This window comes from Macaca nemestrina, chromosome 6 (assembly GCF_043159975.1).
Source record: "Macaca nemestrina isolate mMacNem1 chromosome 6, mMacNem.hap1, whole genome shotgun sequence".
Lineage (NCBI taxonomy): Eukaryota > Metazoa > Chordata > Mammalia > Primates > Cercopithecidae > Macaca > Macaca nemestrina.
In genome coordinates, this window is record NC_092130.1 from 57273772 (window position 1) to 57294101 (window position 20330).

General features: G+C 40.7%; 1 protein-coding gene across 1 annotated transcript in view; it reads right to left on the reverse strand.

The window, feature by feature from the left end:
* Nucleotides 1–20330, reverse strand: part of LOC105463145 (PR/SET domain 6) — a 99670-nt gene that overhangs the window by 73528 nt on the left and 5812 nt on the right. Inside the window, exon 3 of the mRNA XM_011710106.3 lies at nucleotides 15518–15825. Within this exon, the coding sequence (XP_011708408.2) occupies nucleotides 15518–15825 (308 nt within the window). The remainder of the gene's footprint in view (nucleotides 1–15517; nucleotides 15826–20330) is intronic.

The following is a 20330-nucleotide window of genomic DNA, read 5'->3' on the forward strand; positions in this document are numbered from 1 at the left end:
GATTTTCAGCACAACATTTAGGTGTATCAGATTAGGCATCCTTTTCCTTGGAGAAGGATTCTGGTATAGGCCTCAGTTGGGACATACAAAGGCCCCATGGTTCACAGATCCAACACATTTAGGAGTGGCAGCATCACTCCAACGTCACTACACTACTGAGTCACAGCAACCATGAAGGCAAAAGTAAGGCTCTTCTCTTTATTGTCAGGGGAGGGGAATGAGATGAGGCATCCACAACTACACCTACTACATGGTAATTAGCCCACATTTGACTGCAGATCTGATTCACACAGGTTTATAGAACTACAGATGTCTTAGACCTCCTCTAGTCAAAGCTCTGCATACCGTTACTCAAGCAGACGTCAAGCAGTCTTGTGGATGTAAACAACAGCTATGCACTTGCAACTCCTAATTTATTTCTCCAGCCGCGTCCTATCCTCTGAGTGCCTCCTAACAACATCCACCCATGTTCCACTACAGACTGTTTTCCATCAAGCACCCAGAGTGGTCCTTTGAAAACATAAGGCAGCTCATGCTACTACTGCCCCTCAAAATCTATTTCACTTGAAATAAAATGAAGTCTTTCCCACAGTCTAATTTACCTGACCCCAACTACCATGACCTTATTTCCCACCATGCTCCTCTGAAAACACTGGGCTTTCAGCACCCTGGCCTCCCCAGTCACAAGAGTCATTCATTTTTCTATCAGGTGTCTGTCCTCAACTGTCATTTTAATCTTAAACCTGAATGATGAGATTTAGCATACAAAAAATGCAGAACACCCAGTCAATGTTGAATTCTATATTTAAAAAAATAAATGTTTTAGCATAACTATTTCCCAAATAAGCTTACCAAACTGACTGAGGCTACAAGTAATATCGGGAGAGAAAGCAAAACCTCAACAAGTCTCAAAGGGATGCTGGAAGGAAAGTGAATGTGGAAAGGGCGATGAAGACCTGGGATTGGCCAGAAAGGAATTCTTGGGAGATGTGACTCTAAAATAGTAAAAGAGATGGGTTGACCAGAATAAGAAGAGAGTCTTCTGGGTAAATAAATAGCACAGGCAAAATCACAGCAGTGAGAATTAGCGAGACATTGGTAAACAAACAGAAGTGCTTCCATTAGATGGCATGAAGGAGCTGACAGAGGAAGCAGACCTGGGCTTGGAAAGACAGTGGAGTCCCACCAACGAGCAGCTGACCCTCTCCCAGGGGCAACTTTCCTTCAGACCCTTGACTTCGTGAATTAGCCATCTACGTTCTCCAGGTCAAACTCTCCCTCCTTCCCTAATCTTTCTAGTGGGAAGTCACCTCTGCCTCCTCTGTGCACCCCAAAAGCACTTTTTGCACACTGCTTCTAACTGGAGTTACTCATGATCCTCTACTATTTTACCATCTTTGAAGGCCAGAGTTGGTCTTTTCCATCCTTGTGACCTGTACAATGCCTCATGCATGGTAGGTTCTCCATAAATGTGTTTCTCTGAATGCTGAGCTTAAACGTTCTAGGATAATAAATATGAAGCCCATGGCCCTGGAACACAAGGTAGGCTAACCATGTCAAGGGCCTGAGCCATGGGGTCTCTGTGAAGCTGTAACTGCTCTGTGTTTGAAAAACCAGTGCAGTGTCCACCTAGAAGAGAAAGGTCACCTCCAGGTCCAGAGGCCAGGGTCAGTTGAATAAAGAGGCGTGTGGCAGAGGCTGAGGCCCCATAATTTAATGGGAGTACAGGCCAGATAGTGAGAAGGGGCAGAAAGCAAAGAGCAGACTGGTGAAGAGCAAGAACTCTGCAGTCCACAACACCTACCTTTACTGCACACAGCCTTGGGCAAGTTACTTACTTGCCTTCATCTAAAAAGGCTCTCTGTGCCTTCATCTAAAAAGGTTCTTCATCTGAAAAATGAGTATAGCAGTCTTTACCTTATTGTTTCATTGTGTGAATAAATTAAAATAACCCCTGTAAAGCTCTTAGCAGAGTGCCTGGCAGATAGTCTCAGCTTAAGTATGTTAGCTCTCATTATTGCAATCAGATAAAAAGTATTTATTAAATGCTCTATGTATGCTAGGCATTCTTAACTGCTGGGAATACAAACCTTTAAAAAAAGTTTTTACTGGCCAGGCGCGGTGGCTCAAGCCTGTAATCCTAGCACTTTGGGAGGCCGAGACGGGCGGATCACGAGGTCAGGAGATCAAGGCCATCCTGGCTAACACAGTGAAACCCCGTCTCTACTAAAAAAAAATACAAAAAACTAGCTGGGCGTGGTGGCGGGCACCTGTAGTCCCAGCTACTCGGGAGGCTGAGGTAGGAGAATGGTGTAAACCCAAGAGGCAGAGCTTGCAGTGAGCCGAGATCGCTCCAGCACTCTAGCCTGGGCGACAGAGCGAGACGCCGTCTCAAAAAAAAAAAAAAAAAAAAAAAAAAAAAAAAAAAAAAAGCTTTTACTTCGTGATAAATGACATTATGAGTTTGTCAAAATCCATAGACTGTACAACACAGAGTGAACCATAATGTAAACGCTGGAATTTACTTCATAGTCATGCATCAGTATTGGTTCAGTCATTGTAACGACTAACCACACTAATGGAACATGTGATTAAAAGAAAAACAACTAGTGAAGATGGGATATGAGAACTTTCTGCACTAACGTCTTCAATTTTTATGTTAATTCAGAAGTGTACAACATAATGTCTGTTAATATTTTAAAACCTGGCAACACTGTTTCAGGAAAAGATCCATTTTAGCTAATGTTTAACAATCAGCTAAATGTCTAACCATTAGATTAAGATGTTGTTTACTATAAAAGTGAACCAAATTTTACATTGTCAGGCTATAGCTGTGGCACTAATGATTGACTTCATAAATATAAATTTGCACACATGAAATAAAAGAAGAATGCACATAGCAAAAAAAAAAAAAAGCCATTAGAGTAACTCTAAAATGTTGGGCTCATAGGTTAAAAAGGACTAAGAGAGCATCATAAGTTAAGGATAAAGATTAGGAGAGATGTGGGTGCCAGCAGTTAGTGAACTCAATTTGAAACAATGTCAGGATTTTCAAATGGAGATGTTCACAGACAACTAAGGATATAAGATTTAAGAGAGATTAGTGCAGGATACTGAATCTGAGAGCAGCGCTTTTGGGGAGCAACTGAAACAAGAAGAACAGGTGAGCTCTCTGGGTGTGAGAAAGTAAGAAGAGAAAACAGGCTGCATGCTCAGATGACTTCCATCAATGGCAGCAATGGGAAGCCGAGGAGGGAAAAAGATCAGCAAATTAGCAGATAAAGTTGGCATATGGAAAATTTACAGACTGCAAATTACAAATGTCATGCAATGAACATATGGATTCTCCATATGATATAGGACTGCACTGAAGGGGCTGGCAGGAGAAGTGGAAAGGACAGTGTTGCTGGATGCAGCACTGCTAAGAGCTTAGGGACTTAAGGTGTGCTGCAGGTGGTCACACAGCTCAGACCCAGTGAGAACTGGAACCCAGGCCCTTTGCACACTGCCAAACACCTTCCGGTGGGCCACCTCCTCCGGAAGCACACCTTGATTACTTAGGAGCTAATTACACACAGCAGTTTACACACAGTGTTTTCTGCCATTTTGGCTGCCTCCTTATGCTTAGCCAGGCGGAGTTCTAAAATACAAAAAGATGGAAGTCATGGAAGTTCATTTTGCTGTCTGTTAGTAGTTCTTTAATATGTGTATCTATTATCTACCTATATCTGGGGAGGGGGGAGAGGTGATAAGGGAAGAGATTGGAAATGTCCACAGGAGATTAGCCAAGATGTAGCAGGGAAGAAGGCAAGGTAGAGACTGGAATTAACACAAGATTATTAATAGAACTAGACCAACTGTGGACCTGAAGCAGAAGAGAGGCCAGGTGAGCTCAAGAGTAACAAAGACAAGGGAAGAAGCGGGAAGGGAGGCAAACAACCGCAAGGGGCAAGGAAGACAAAGGAGGAAACCGGCATTTTGTTTCTTAATGATAGTTTCAGGATTGCCTGGGACATTTGTTAACAAAGTAGATTCCTGACCCCCAATCCAGGACCCCTGAGTCCGAATCATTTAGGGCAGGTCCCCAGATTGCACTACGCTTGACTCCCTGCTAGAGAGGCTGAGACTACTGAGCTATAGGAAAGTCATTGAAAACGTAGATTTTTTTTAAATTATGGCAAAACAAATATACCTAACACAAAACTTACCATTGTAACCATTTTTAAATGTACAGTTTAGTACTGTTAAGTCTATTCACATTGTTATGCAACCAATCTCCAGAACTTTTTATCTTGCAAATCTGAAACCCCACCCATAATATATATTATTATTATTACTGTTAATCTGATGAATAGCTTTGCTGAAGTTCAGCCAGCTATCCTAGTTTCACAGCTGATATGCAGATCATGGGGCACAGATATTACTGTGGGAATCTAGGATTATGGATCAGGGACTAAGCTGGATTGGTTGTGACATATTTTGAATATCACCCCTGCTTAGGTTGCCATAAAAGTAAAAGCTGCCAGACGTGGTGGCTCATGCCTGTAATCCCAACACTTTGTGAGGCCAAGGCCGGCAAATCACTGAGGTCAGGAGTTCAAGACCAGCCTGACCAACACGGAGAAACCTCGTCTCTACTAAAAATACAAAATAAGCTGGACCCAGTGGCGCATGCCTGTAATCCCAGCTACTTAGAAGGCTGAGGCAGGAGAATTGCTTGAACCCAGGAGGCGGAGGTTGCGGTGAGCCAAGACTGTGCCATTGCACTCCAACCTGGGCAACAAGTGCGAAACTGTGTCTCAAAAAAAAAAAAAAAAAAAAGTAGGCCGGGCACAGTGGCTCACGCCTGTAATCCCACACTTTGAGAGGCTGAGGTGGGTGGATCATAGAGGTCAGGAGTTCGAAACCACCCTGGCCCACATGGTGAAACCCCATCTCTACTAAATATACAAAAATTAACCAGATGTGGTAGCAGACACCTGTAATCCCAGCTACTCGGGAGGTTGAGGAAGGAGAATCACTTGAACCCGGGAGGCGGAGGTTGCAGTGAGCCAGGATTGTGCCACTGCACTCCAGCCTGGGTGAAACAGCGAGACTCCATCTCAAAAAAAAAAAAAAAAAAGAAAGTGAAAACTCCAGGGACTACAATAGAAATAATTAGTATGAAATAAATATATATTAGGGAAAATATTAATTTTAGTCAAAATTTTTGTTCTTTATGACATGTTTTGGCATTTATGTTTATTTTTTTCATCTAAAATTTCTAACTGCAGAGTGTCACTTGGAATTCTTGCTTTTCACAGGGTCAACAGTGACACATATTCAGAATTTGCATGATATACTATTATGTCTGTATTCACAGGTACATATATGGCTGCACACACATTTTTACAGACCGTGCCAAATATGCCACTATGTTGATTTGTTGTCATTTAATATTTATGGACAGGTCACAATACGCTGGACACTGAGATGATCTTCTATTCAGAATTCAATATCCAGTGTCAAACCTACCTAATGAATTGCTCCTGATTTGAGGTTCATGGTCAAAAAGCATTCACATGTTAGGGCTTCCTTATTATTTTTCCGGATGTTATGTAATTCTCACAGTAATTCTCACATTTTCATCTTGCAAGTCGGTTCTTTGTTGTGAGGATTTTCGATTAGCATTTTGCTTACTGAAATCATGTACATTTAGGAAATATAAATGTGCCAACATTTGTAGTCATCCTTGTTGCCCTCCATTAAAAATACAGTTTTAAAAATGAGAGCCATCCAGTGGTGTTTTTTAACATCCATGTTGCATGGTATCCCTTTAGTACATAATTGTTTTTTATTTGTAAGCATTGCTAAGTAAATTTACATTGAAATATTACTTAAACTTGATTTTTTAGCAATTAAATCCATATGATGTATCATGGTCTACCATTAATACACACAATCTTTTGTTTTATCAAATAAATAATGATATTCTTTATATCTATGTGCAGAGTCCACAAGAGACAAAAATTACCATTAAAATCGAACTGAAAAATGGGGGAAAATCTCAATTGTTACACAAAATTCATCAATATTTTCTCTGTAATTTACATAGCCATCAATGTTACTCTCCTTCACATATGGGGAAAAAAGAGGTATAAAGAAATTAAGTTGTTTCACTAATGTCTCACCACAACTAGATAAATTAATGTCTCCCTACTTTAAAAAGCATTTCAAAGAGACTTGATCCTTTCTTTGTAAACACCTTCATGTATAAAAAGGAAACAGAAATTTTCTCCTTCCTTTCCTGAGGAACATTATAATCTCCTCGTAGACCCCAGAAAGGCTTTGTTTTTATTAAAGACACGTGCTATAAAATACATGAAAATATTGGCAGGAGTGTTTTTATAATATCAGAAGGGTCCACATGCTGTTAATAAAATTTCCCACCAGGAGAATACAGAGTGGAGAAGATAAGACTAGACAAAATGAAAATCTATTCATGGGTGAGCCAAATTTAAACATTTGCTGGAACCCTGTGAAAACAGTGCCATTGGTTGCGATTTCCAAGATGTTTGGCAGTATCAAAGAGATAGTGCAAATACCTTTTACCAAAACTGTGACTCAACGAAATAAAGCTATATTATAGTATATAATCATGTCTCAAAAGCCCACTATGAAAACTGTCAACAATGGTTACCACTGCTTTATACCCTTATATAGTTCGAATGTCTAATGAGCACGTTAATTATTTGTAATATAAAATTACATTTTATATCGTAATATAAAAATTAATTTCTACTATTTTTAAGCTTAATTTTGAGATCCACTTTCTGGATTATCTGGGTCAAATTTTATACTGCAATTAATTGCAATAAATTGAAATTAAGTGCTTTCCATAGTAGCCCAATATTTTTCAGGACTCTCACCCCCAGAAACTATTTGTGTATTTTTATATCATAAATAAATTTTAATATTAGTTTGGGACAAACACAACAGGTTCCAAAAGCACTGTATTCTAACCTTGAATTTGTTAAGGAGCTATCTACTATTTTGAAGTTTACATGGATATCTCATAATTTAATTTAAGTACACATGGATAGCTCATAATTTAATGCTGGTCTTTTGTGATAAACATTAATATTCCCAGGTGTGCTAACAATATTTAGCTCTTGGTGCTTTACAAGACACTGAAAACATGACCTGATTACATTTAATTTGATTTCAATTAAAAAGCACTTAAGAAGTTTCTACTGAATTAGATTACACTGGATGTTTCTATAGAAGACACTTCATTATCTGAGGCAGCTTTAATTTAAAATGACCACAGAGAGTGAAAAATACTGTTCATTTTAATAAAATGGGCCAAATACCATATCATTATTTCACAATTGCACGCTGTAGATTTTGGTTTATTAAATAAATGTACAGAGGCACTGGGAAAAGCATGTTATACTGAGTGCCTCATCACAGTTCACCCAAGTCAGAGCTAACCACGCAGCTTTTAAGTCTTAACAGAAACCAGAAATGCTGTGAAAAAAAATAATTAAAAATGAGGAGATGATATCAAGACACTGAGTGAAAATATTACGTTTTTACTAAATTTCTAAGTAGTCAGTTTTACAACTAACTAAAAATGAAAATGAACTTCTGACTTAGGCAACATTAGCAAATAAAGACAAGGTGCCACAAAACCACTGAACTTCCGGAAATACAACATTTCCCCTTTTAACAAAGAACTACCTTAAGATCAAATTACTATGCATTCACAAACAGGACAAAAATCAGAACAAAAATTGTTTGTATTCCCAACACCGTGTTAAACAATTTTCTAAAGAGTTATTATTTTACAAGTCCCAGTTTGTGTTAAAGTTTTAAAGGGAGAAAAGGATGATTGAAAACAAAAGGATGATTAAAAACAAATGTCTCAAAGTCAGTTATTTTGTACTAAGCATAAACCACATGGCTAGCTTTCATTGGAAAGAACCCTGCAGATACATGTGGCATGCCCATTTCTGATATTTCAGGAATAAAAGCAACTCTGTGGATTTGTTGTTACTGATTAAGCACCAAGTGAACTTGATGTGTGTATGTTCTTGTATAGGAAAACCTGCAGCATTTTGAGCATTTCACACTTGTAACAATGTATTAGGCCTCCAGAATTAATTGACTTAAAATCCAGCGATTCCACAATATATCTGTTGGATAATTAGAACTCTAAGGACCAACAAATAAAACACATTATTGAACTTTAGATCTTCAATCAAACAAATACTTACAGCTGCAATTTGCAAAAATTATTTCCTTTAAATTGGCATCATATCAAACTCCGTGCTACTGATTTGAAGCACGTAAGTATGATCAAAACCCTCCCCTAAAATTACCATTCAAGTCCAAAAACAATGACGTAACATTTAAAACAATCTGCACCTGCTCTCACAGCCTAGGTGGGTCTCCTCTGAAGACAAATGAAATTTCATAATTCTAAGATTCCTTGAAAAGTCCATCTGACCTTGAGACCAAGAACAGCAGGGTGGGGGGAATAGTAACCTGGTTTAGTAACCAGCAGCTATAGATATCAGAGAATGTGCTTGTCGTCAATGATCATTGCTGAAATCTGTCTATACCACACTGGAACAATCAATTTTGTAAATGATTGCAATAATCAAGGAAATTGCCTAATTTATAAATCCTTGCATACAGCATTTTAATGGATTCCTCTATTTTAATGCTGATGCCTTCAAAGCTAAATGAATTGTTGTCCAGGCTGTCATTACACAAAATGATAAAAACATTCCGTCTGGTGGGGAAACCACATCTCATGGATATTCAGACCCTCAACCCATAATCACTCATTTGTGACTTCCATGAAAGTTTTGCACCGCTGAGCCTTTGGAAGAGCAAAAGAGCAAGCTTATTTGTTTCTGCATCTTTGTGGAAATCCCTGTTATAGTTTTGGAATTTGAACAAATTACCTGTCATTGAATTGTAATGCACTGGATGTGTCCCCCAGTTCTGACAGCCTCATACTGTAATAGTTTTCCTCTCTCTCTCCTTTTTATCTAATGCTGTGCCATTTTTTTACCACCAAGCCTCAGAGTCGGCAGGCCCAGAAACACTGAACTCCCAGATCGTGCATCACATCAGCATGGATGATGTTGGATGCGCTGAAGCAAATGTGTGATGTCCCAACCCTTATACTCCCACTAACCGGTAAATCCATGCAGTCTACCTGGAAATCCAGGCTGCACACTTAGCTCTATCCCTAAGCCTGCCACACATAGATTGCTCTTCTCAGTTAAACCTTGGTGAATTGATTCCAGCCAATAGTGTGCTGTCAGTACTTTACTTACTGCTCAATCTCACTAACCTGACATTTATGGTGCACTGATTGGCCTCTGTCAGTGGTGCTGGTTGTAAATTCACTTTGAAAAGCTTTGTGTTAACAGCCTTCAACCAGGCTCCAAGAAGAGTACGAATAGGCAGCCTGACAATTGCTCGACCTCCTGCCCTTATTACAGTGAGTAAATCAGGGTTTGAGCCATTAGGCTGGAGCCTGGGGCCTACAGAAAAAGGATTGACATGACGAAAGGTCAACCTCTGTCACACATGTGTAACAATTTGGATAATGGAATTCTGTAACTTATCTGAGTGAGGTGGCAAATGCTTACAAGGAAAAGTATATATTCTGCTCTGGCTTCTCTGGCTTTTATGCTAAGTACTTATACTGAAGTCTGTATTTCTTGTGTAAATATACAAGGAATGTCTGAACTAATGAAATCTTGGGGTATATACGATCCTAAAAAAGAATGAAAGAAAAAGAACGAAGCAGGCAGGCTCATAGTTGTTCCACACATAGGGTTCTTTAGCATAGCAAATGTTTTTTCTCATACTACCAGTGTATTAAATCCACCTTCTGAGACAAGAGGACTTTGATATTGTAGGTATAATCCCCAGCTGAGTAATATGTAGTTTTTCATATTCAATCACAACAATTTTTAATCCATATTATACTACAACTATAAGTGATTTCTGGGTAACACAATAGATATTCTCAAATTAAAACTGCTTTAATTTACACAGTGAAATAAGAAGGTTCCCCTGCAGGCTTCTTGAGACCAGTGTTATCGTATGACATTTCCATCAGATCACTTGCTGCCAGGCAGTTACTGGGGAGGGCAGGTTTCATTTACCCACTAACCTCTGAGATTCTTTCTCTTTTTATACCTTCCTTTTAAGTCAGTGTGGGAAAACAAACAAACAAAAAAAATTACATGGTGTAAGAAAATATGCAGTTATGGACCAGTAAATATTTGTGAATTATTTTCTTCATATTGACAAAATGCTATCGATAAAAGATGCAATTTGTAAAAAATAGATAAACTGAACTAATGAGAAAAATAGTCCTGTGGATACAGAACTCATCAGTCTTTATAAACTATTTGTAGCTAAAGCACTGTAGTGTCACATGCATGTTGGGATTAAACCTCACTGATGTGAGAATGTCCAAATGGCTGTTATAATATTTTTTAAAGCAGAATTATTTTTGGACTTAGAAAACCAAGGGTGGCACTGTGCAGCATGATACATAAACCAAAAGGACCAGAACTTTAAATGGACATTTTCAAAGCAACTTAAAGTACTAAGTTTTGACTTTTAACACAATGCTGGAAACCATTCCAAGAGGCGGCAGATGGTTTTACAGTTTATGTAAAACTACAAAATGCTCACACTCTATCAAATGGGCACCCCTATAAAAGACATCTTCAAATCAAATGAGGCAAAGCCAGAGAGATACACCAGCTGTTACTCTGCATAATTTAAAACATAATAGTAGCATTGCTATGGTTTATTTTTAAGGAGAAATTATTTGAATTTCACAAATTTGACATATTCAAAACCAAACTGACAGGCAGACTACTCTATTAAATGATAAATTGCTGAAAAACATGATTTTTACTTCAATATAATTGCGACAACTACATAATTCTATCCCCTAGTGTTTTGGTGAATCACGCCAAAATGAGCCAAAGTCTATAAAACAGAATATGGAATATATAATTACAATACTATCACTGGGACAACTTTTAAATGATTCTAATTTAATTGAAAATGATTAATTTAGAATAATTTTTTCAACATGTAAATACATATAAGTGGGTACAGTACTGTAAATATGAAATTGAGTCATTTATAGAAACATACATATATTTAAAATATGAAATCAATTTATTTTCTTCTAGAACCAACTACCTATGATGGTTTTGAAAAATAAACATTTAGCAATATGTAATATATTTTTAATATTGGTTTTCATTAATATATCTTGACTTAAGCTAAACAGTAATGATGAAAAATAGACCATTTGCTTAACAGCAAAACTCTTATTAAATCTAAAATATTATGGCACAAAACAAATCACAGAAAGGCTCACATTATGTTATCCCCCTTGATTTTCTAAAGAAAAATAATGAAGGTTTCCACATAGTGCAAATGAAAACGAGACACTCAAATTTACTCAGGCAAAGAGAAGACAGGTTCTGTAAAATTAAAGCCCTTTCTAGTATCTTAACTGTAACACTAACAAGTCCCTACATTATTTCAATTAGCAGGATAATTTTTCTAGGGTGAAAATAAGTGCAATTTATTTTGTCATTCTTGCTAAAATTTCTTGTCAAGTCAGACACTGAGTTGAAAGGCCTGAGTAATTCTAGCCTATCTTAAACTGTAACCTTATTTTAAACTTCCGTATTTTATTCCAGTAGAATTTTAAGTATACACTGGGTACATTCCTCAGGTCCAGTCATATTAAATTCTGATGTTAAGCAGAAAGAGGAAACCATGTGCAACTAGATTAATTTATCTCAAGGGAAAGGGGGCACATTAATAATTGAGATAATGTTTTCATAAATGTTGGAATCAAATGTGCCTTTTCACTTCTTTATTGGAAAACACATTAGGATAAAATTATCTCATTCTCATCAATAAGACCTAATTGCTGAGAAAGATTGTTTTCTTTGGAAAATATTGAGAAAGATTTTATTTCATATTAAGTCCAAATAGCCAGAAATGTATCATGCATCCAAGTCTTGGAATAAATATATATAACCAAGGCAAGTCATTGTCTGATGCATCCTGCAATGTTTTGTTTTAAAGTATCTGAATTTATTATTGCTTAAAAAACACATTAAAATTCTGATTCTAGAAGACACTGGCAAAAATAAATGACTAATGATTTGGCTTTTAGCTTGTAATCTTCTTAAACTATAAAAACTAAAAAATTACCTTGGCTTATTGCAAAACAAAAACAAAAACAAAACTCTCTTGGAATTTCCCATAAACACCCTGAAGAGTCAAAACATATTGAATGTAATGAAATGATATTTAACTTTCTTTAAATTGCTGTATTTTGAAGAACTATGATTATACACAAAGAAAATATTAACTGAAAAAAATGATTACATGCTTACAAACCAAACAAGCTCTCCATGGCTGATGTATATTAAATAACAAAAAGTCATTTTTCTACAAAGAAAATCGAGCTTTTAATGATTAAATAAAAGGAGTAACTAAGGTGAATCTGATTGTTTCTGCAATAAGCCTTCATGTGTATAATAAAGTACAACCTTACTAAAAACAATGAACTGTAAACTGAAACAAAAATCCATCATCTACTTGGAAACCGTGACGGGAAAAGATTAGCAATCCATTTATTGTACTGAAATAAAGATAAGTAACCCTGGTAAGATCCATCAGGACCTGAGTATTGAACTTGAAATAAAAAGACATTTCTTCATTAGCAAATGACTTGAAAAAATGTGCAGAAGACAAATGATTATAGTTGCCTTTTAAATAAAATAATCATGATTCAACTGTTTTTAACTTTTTAATACACTTTGTTGACTTGCTATTCTGGAAGACATCTAAAAGAAAAAGTTTTTGAAATGGATAATTATTACATGAGTCATTAAACAATTATTGCCAAACATCTCCTATATACCTACAATGTATTCCACTTACTGATTCTAATATGAATAATATGATGATTTTTAAAATTTCAGAATAAAATTTAGAAAGAACTAAAGAAAAGAACTAAAATTTAAGGAACAATCTAACATTTGGAATATTGTATTACAGAAGGAACTAAAAGTTAAGGAACAATCTAACATTTGGAATATTGTATTATAAATGTAACAATTCAAACAGTCATGTTTCATAAAAATAAATTATAATGCTTAAAAATTTTAAACCCATACTTTATATCTTAAAAATCATTATGCTAATAAAAATCTGAAACCTATTTTATAAAGTAAGTATTTTATTTTACAAATGGACATTGGCACTAAGTTACCTGGCCCCAGTTAGTCGCATTTCACGTGATCTCCCAGGAAACTGACACATTTTGTATGGCTGAAGTTTTAATATCCCTTCATCCCAAATGTATCTTATTCTAACTGTTGCTACAGATAATTAAAAAATAGATTATGTCCTGAATTTAGGAGTTGGATCCTGTAGATCATCCAAGCATACACCCAGCAAGTCTTTTTTCTAACAGAGAACCAACTCTAAGAACCACCCCAGCGCATTCAACTCACATGCCCTGAACAATAGATAAAATTCACTTTATATCTACTGAAGTACCAAGAAAAAGAAAAACACTGGCTAAATTCCCCACTCTCTTCACTACAACAAAATTTCAACTTCATCAAGTACAAGTAAAGGTAGAAAAGAAAGGTTCCATAGTTTTCAGTGTTAATATACATTATTACAGTCTATATGTTTAGTGGCCTCCTGCCAACGTCCCAATCATTCAAAGCCTTCTGGGGGGGAAAAACCCACAATGAACTGTGAGATTTTTTTTCATGTTTATGTCTTTGTCCCCTGGCACTCTAAAAATAGATAGGCATCAAAGTGCAATATAATAGTGTTCAGTTTTAACATATTCAGGCAGAGTAAATTTGTACTATTGAACAATTGCTGTACGATTTTCTTAGAAAAATATTGGCAGACCTTTAACTATACGATATTAGAGTTCCTAATAACACCACTGGAACATAAGAAGTACCTGAAAGTGTTTTATAAACTTTAAACCACATTGGAGGTTACAACTAATTAGTCAGAAACAAAACCAAAATGTTTCCAAACCAGATGCTTTAAGCCGGGGCACTCCAGGAGATAACTATAGGGTAGGTAGCTCACTGGCTTCCATGTTCTTATTTTGGGCTGCCGGGCTGTTGACTCATACACTCAGCTCCTCCTCCATCAAAACAGGCTTTGCAGACACAGGCCTCAGGACCCCATCCCCAATAGTCACGGGAGGGTTCTGGACACCAGGTCTGTTTTTCACTGTATCTCCACGGCCTAATACAGTGCTGGTCAGAGTGGACACTCATCAAAACTTTGAGTAGATTAATGAGTCCCATGAGTTTTATTTAGTGAATATAAGGCAGCTCACAGTGAAAAAGATCATCTTGACAGGCCAGCAAGCCAAGTATGAGAGGCAATCTCTTGCAGAAATGACCCATTAATGGAGCCCAGGGGTTCATGTCAACTTGGCCCCTGGCATTTAAGAAACTTGATTTTCTAGCTATTCCCACTTTATTCTACCACTTGCCCAGTTAGTCAGATTTACATATTGCTTGAGGGTATGACTTCTGGCATCTTGTATTACATAAGCAACTTTCCTTGGATGGAGGTGTCTAAGATTGGTAGGAGGATTACCTAATGCTAAGCATCTATCTCTTCAGAAGTGAACCTCAATAATCCACCATGATGTTTTGGGAGAAACCTCAGGCTGACATTTTTCAAATAGGTTATTTTAAAATAATTGCTTCAGGTAAGATTGTGCCATTAAAGTATTATCCTCGACTGGGTTACACCAAAGTGTTCAGTGTTTCCACGTTCTGATTTTCCATCTTGATGAAGACTACATAATTTCCGTTCATCAGAGAAGCAGCAGAATTTGTGATTTCTGATTCCCAATATAATTTGCCTACTTTGGGTCCTTTGAAAGTTGTGAAACATGTGGTCTCTCACGTTCAACACTGACAAAATTGTTTTTATCTGAGAAAAGGGGCCAGTCTCTCCTTCCTCCCCTCTGTGCTTCTGTTCCTTTCTGCTCACTACACAGAAACACACTGGAAGCGCTTGGAATAGGACATAAAGGTCACCCAGCTCAAACATTCTAATGCCCACCCTCCTCTGTTCCATCTCCTCAGCTGTTTTCTCTTTTTCTCAAAGTTCAGAGAGACCAACAGTCAAATCCATTCTAGCTGGAATGGAGGTAGGTTAAGGTGACTCTGTCTTCAGACACCTGTAGGCTCTGTTTCCCTGGCTATTGTGTCAGCCCCAGTTCTGTCAGCCTCCTTACTGCAGGTGCCTCAGACACCAGGCATCTACAAGACCAGAGAAATCTATTCTCTGCTACCCTCCGGGAGCCAAGGGAGGCTCTCTTCGCAGTTGCCATCGCCAAAGGCCAGGCTCCCTGCCGGCCAAGGCTGCTGCTGGGTGGCGAGGCACTGTGCAGCGGGCCACTTACCTCCCAGAGATGCTGCGTGTTCCTCACGGCGCCTGCCTGCACCTTCTCTGGGGGCAGAAGCACGCCTTGGAAAGGTCCAATCCAGGTGCCTTGCTGGATCCTCTGCGCCGCGCAGATGCCGTAGGCCAGGCCGGGCACTGTACTGGTGCAGAGGCACACCTCGCGAGGCAGGTCCCGCAGCCACTCTGGCAGCTCCGGCGGGGGTGCGGCGGCCGCAGCGCTGCTGGTGCCCACGAGCCGGCGCAGCGAGTGCAGTGGCCCGTGCATAGGGCACTCGCCGTTGCGGTTGTCCGCGCACATATCGCAACCTGCGGGAGACAAGGAGGAGGAAGGGAAGGGAGCGGGTTAATCCGGCCGCTCCGAGGGGACCATCTTTGAGTAAACTCCCGAGACAACAGCATCATCGCCCGCCTGGGTAAGCTACCTTCGAGGAAGGTGATGCCTTGGGGGCACCAAAGCAACTCAGAGGAGGAGGAGAAGAGAACCCTCGCCGCTCCCTTGGAATTCGCCGAGCCCAGATCTGCCTGGTACCGGGCCAGGACTCTAGGCTCCCCAAAAAGCCTTCGGATCTGGGAGCAGATAGCATGTCCGCTCTCCACGGAACCGATAGTTCCAGACTTCTCCTTCCCGTTTCAGTCTCTCTGCAGCTCTCCCTCTGTCTCTGTCTCTCTTTGTCTCTCTTTTCCCCACTGTATCTCGTTGCTTCTGACCCTTTCGCCCATTCCTAAGGTTTCTATCCGGAGTTTCAGGATGTGTTTATCCTTGTATTGCGGGGAAAAAAGCCCGTCTCTTGCCCAGTCTGCTAACTCGAAGAGATTCTATACTATTCGTCTGGATATTTAGCTTTCCTCTTTTTACAATTACACAGGAGACGATTTAAATTCACCGGACGGGGGGCGGGGGGGAGTCTATCGCGGGTGCCATTCACACTTCCTTCGACCCAGAGACTCGGAGTCTTCCTCGACTGCCTCCCAAACGCCCACGGGACAGGGCAGAGCAGGCCTGCAGCCCAGTAGAGCAGGAGCCGCAGCCCCAAGACTCCAAAGGCGCGCCCGCACTGGGGTCCCTCAAGCGACCAGTCAGTTCTCCCCCAGGCACTGAAGCAGGGCGGGGACAGGTGGGGCAGGGTGGGACAGGGGTGCTGTTCTGGAGGGTTTGGTGTATACGCTCTTCCTAGACACCGGAAAGAAACGAATAGCAAATTTAACGATCAGCGTAATTGTTAGAGAAGGCACCAACTCCTGCCCTGACTGCTGTTCTCCAGGCTAAACGCGATTCTGTCTTGCTATGCAATGGGTGAAGCTGTTGATGAAGCTCTCTCTCTCTGACACTCCCTAGAGCAGCCTGCGCAAGAGGGACCCCCACCCTCCGGGTCGGGCGGTAGTGGGCGCCCAGTATCCCTCCACTCGAACTGGGCGGGAAGGGGGCAGGCGGCCACGGGAAACAGAGCTTGTGGCGACTGCGCTGTCGGATCGCAGCGCCCTCCGGGTTATTAATGGGCCTGGAGGAGCCGCCGTGTCTGCGCCTCAGCGCTGAGGGCCTGCCCGGAGAAGGTGGCCTCGGCGCCCGCCTGCGCGACCCAGCCTCCTTGGCCCAGCTTCCCTGAGGAGCCACGGCGACCCCGCGCAAGTGTCAGGCCTATGGCACTGGGCCTGACACCTGGCGAGTCCCGCCTGGCGGACACGGTGAAAGCTGGCCACCGGTGGACGTGCCAGCGCGGGGCGGCGGGTGGCCCTTGTGGCATCCAGGCACCTGCCGTAGGCCTTGGCCGCAGCCAGGCCTGGTGGATCACCCTGGATGTGCCTTATCTGCGCTGAAATGGCCGAAACGCCCGAGAAACTTGTGAGTCCGCATGGAACTTTTGTGTAAGGAACACCTAATTGCAACCCAGCATGGTAAGGGAACCCTCGATTTGCCATTTGCTTCGCAGCAAAGGAGGGCTGACTATGTAAGCATCCTGTCTCACTGGAGAGGGCTCTAGCCAGCCAAGCCTTCCCTTCAGTCAGCAGCTACTACTCCACTCAACCCAAGAGAGCTGAAGAATTAGGGTCGCAAGCTTCTCAGAAATGTCCCCAGACCTCTGAGGTGAAAAGCAACAACTTGTTTCCCAAAGTAGAGAAGTGTCCATGCCGCTGGGTCTCCCTCACACAAATGCCCTTCTCTGTCCCTCCTCTACCAGCAACAAGAACTGTTGTTAAAATTCTTCCAGACTCTGCTTTTGACCCCAGGGCCTGGATGGAGTATTCTCACACTTATCCATATGTCAGCCCCTCTGAAACACACACACTTCACACACCCTCTCAAGCTTATTGATTGTGAAAATAAAAACTTCAAGACATTTTGGGAATTACATGAAAGACAATAAACACAATTACAGTGCATACTATGTGTGAGACACCTGTCTGGAACCAACAACCAGCATATTATCTAAGTATCACGATTCCCATTCTGCAGATAAAGCAATTTCCAAGCCCTGTTACTCCACCAAGAACCAGAAGCTAGAAAGTGGCAGAGAAAGGATTCACAGCCAAAGCTGCCTGACTGCAAGGCCTCTAAACCCAGAGATTTTTTAAAAGACTAATGAAAGCTGGGAGAATTTAACATTCAAACTCATGACTCAATTGAATTGAAATATTTCACTGAAGTAACTATTTGGGGGCCATGAAAATTGCTGTAGCATGATTGAGTGATAGAGGTTTCCCTCTTTCCCACACTCTTGTGTTTTCAGACATTAAAGTAAGAGAATGGATAGGAAAATACATAGATAATGTCTATAATTTTGAATGTTATTGTCTGACCTCAGAGACAGCCTTTCAGCACCTTTGCAAAAATAGGTAAAAGCAAATGACAATAAGCAAAGGCAATATGCCCATGGAAATAGAAATAAGTCACTCCAGGGAGTTGCCTAACTTATTTTTTTTTTTTTTCTGCTCAACTCAATGATGCAAATGGTGAGAAGCAAGAGTGTTTAGTGTTCATTCCCTAGCAGCTTGTACCAGAGATTGTCAACTTCCAACATGGTTCTCCACACGTCATCCCATCAACTACATCAGCATAGGTACCACTACCCTCAAAGACAAAAGCATACTTCTAATATTTGTAATGCATGATAATAAAACTGTGGCTAAGGCCTTTCTCCAAGAAGTCCTCTAAAGCCGTCTTCAACTTATTGTTTCATTTGTCTCCATAAAGAGTTGAAAAACTTAATAGTAGCATTATGCTACTATTAAGAGTGAATAACTGAGGCTCTACCAATATCTAGAAGACTACCTGTGTGTTAGGTCCACAGCAGGCTAGACAAAGTCAATCAACTTTAATTAGTGCACCCAACAAAGGTCTTCTTAATTCGTGAACCACTTCATGCTATACCAAAAAATTCTGCCAGAAAAGTTGACCAACTGCCATCAAGATACATGTTATATTCCAATGTTATTTTTTAATACACAAAATTCCCCCACCTGAAACATTTGGGTTCTAACTTATGTCTGAGTCTCAGGGTAGCTTGAGGATATTCAAAACAAGTAACATTTCTTGGGGTTGACAAATATGCTCAAGACAAACATTCTAGCAGAGTATAAACACCTACATGAAAAGGTTTGAAAGAGAAGTAGGCTATATGCCCAAACTATATATAAATGTATATATGTCATTATATTATATATACACACACAGAGCATTCCAGGGCAAGCAATACATAACACAACTACTTAAGTTCCTAACAAGGAAGCAAGTAAATGTTCATACTTTCTCTTAAAATCAGGGGAAGAGTTTTTGTACAAGTTCATAATTGTTATTCATAAATTTTTTTTTACATTTGTGAGAGAGACTTTCATATGCTCTAAGCAACACACTTTGAAATGCCATTTTAGCATTAGGTAATATAAGAGATCATGGTTCCTTTTCTATCTTGAATAAATCTGTCAATGCTCCTGTTTAAGGGTAGGGAAGGTGCTGTCATTAGGTTACAGACTTGTTCACCTACTGGCATCAGAAGGCCAGGCCAAGTGCAGCTAAGAGCAGACTTTCACTCTTAATTTCCTATCCTTCTGTATTGTTTCAATGTCTTTAAAGTGCAATAGATCTTTACAATATATCTATTTTAAGGTAAAGGCAGCAAAGCAGACCATGGTTTTCTTTTCTGGAATTTCATTTCTCGTTCTAGGAAAGGTGAAATATAAAACGCTTCTGGGTTTTTGGCTTGTGGAGAGGCCAACAGTCACGTGTAGGCGCGCCGGGAGTGCGCGCTACACCACATCTTCACTCCCCAGTACCCGCCCGAGGCCTTCGCTGGCTCTCACCCACCCTGTACGTAGGAAATCAAGGAGTAGGTGAAAAGCTTGCTTCCCCGCCTGGGCGGCACTACCCACCCGGGCTGTAAATCCTCCCCTACCGCCGCCAAGGTCGCGGCCCTCAGTCCCACAGGCCGAGACCTGAGGGGCCGGCGTCCATCGATCCCGGCCTGGCGACGAGGACCCGGGAGTGCAGCCTGCTGGCAGTGCCGCGTGCGCCCTGGGCGGGGAGGGGCGTGGGGGCTGGGCAGCCGGGCAGAGGGTAGGCAGGCAGAGTGCCCGGACCCGAACCTCCCGCGTGGGGTTCACGCCCCCGGGGCTCCAGCCTGCGCTCCCCCCACTGCCTTCTTGAGCTATAGGCTAGATGGGATGGCTGAGGGGGAGCGATGGGCGGGGTGGGGCGCCCAGGCCTCAGGACCGAAGGCTGAGTTTTGAAGGTCCCACCCCGCTCCTGCCCACGAAAAGCTCTCTTCTAACATGAGGCGTGGCCGCCGACATCACCCACGATCCGACGTCCCCACTGC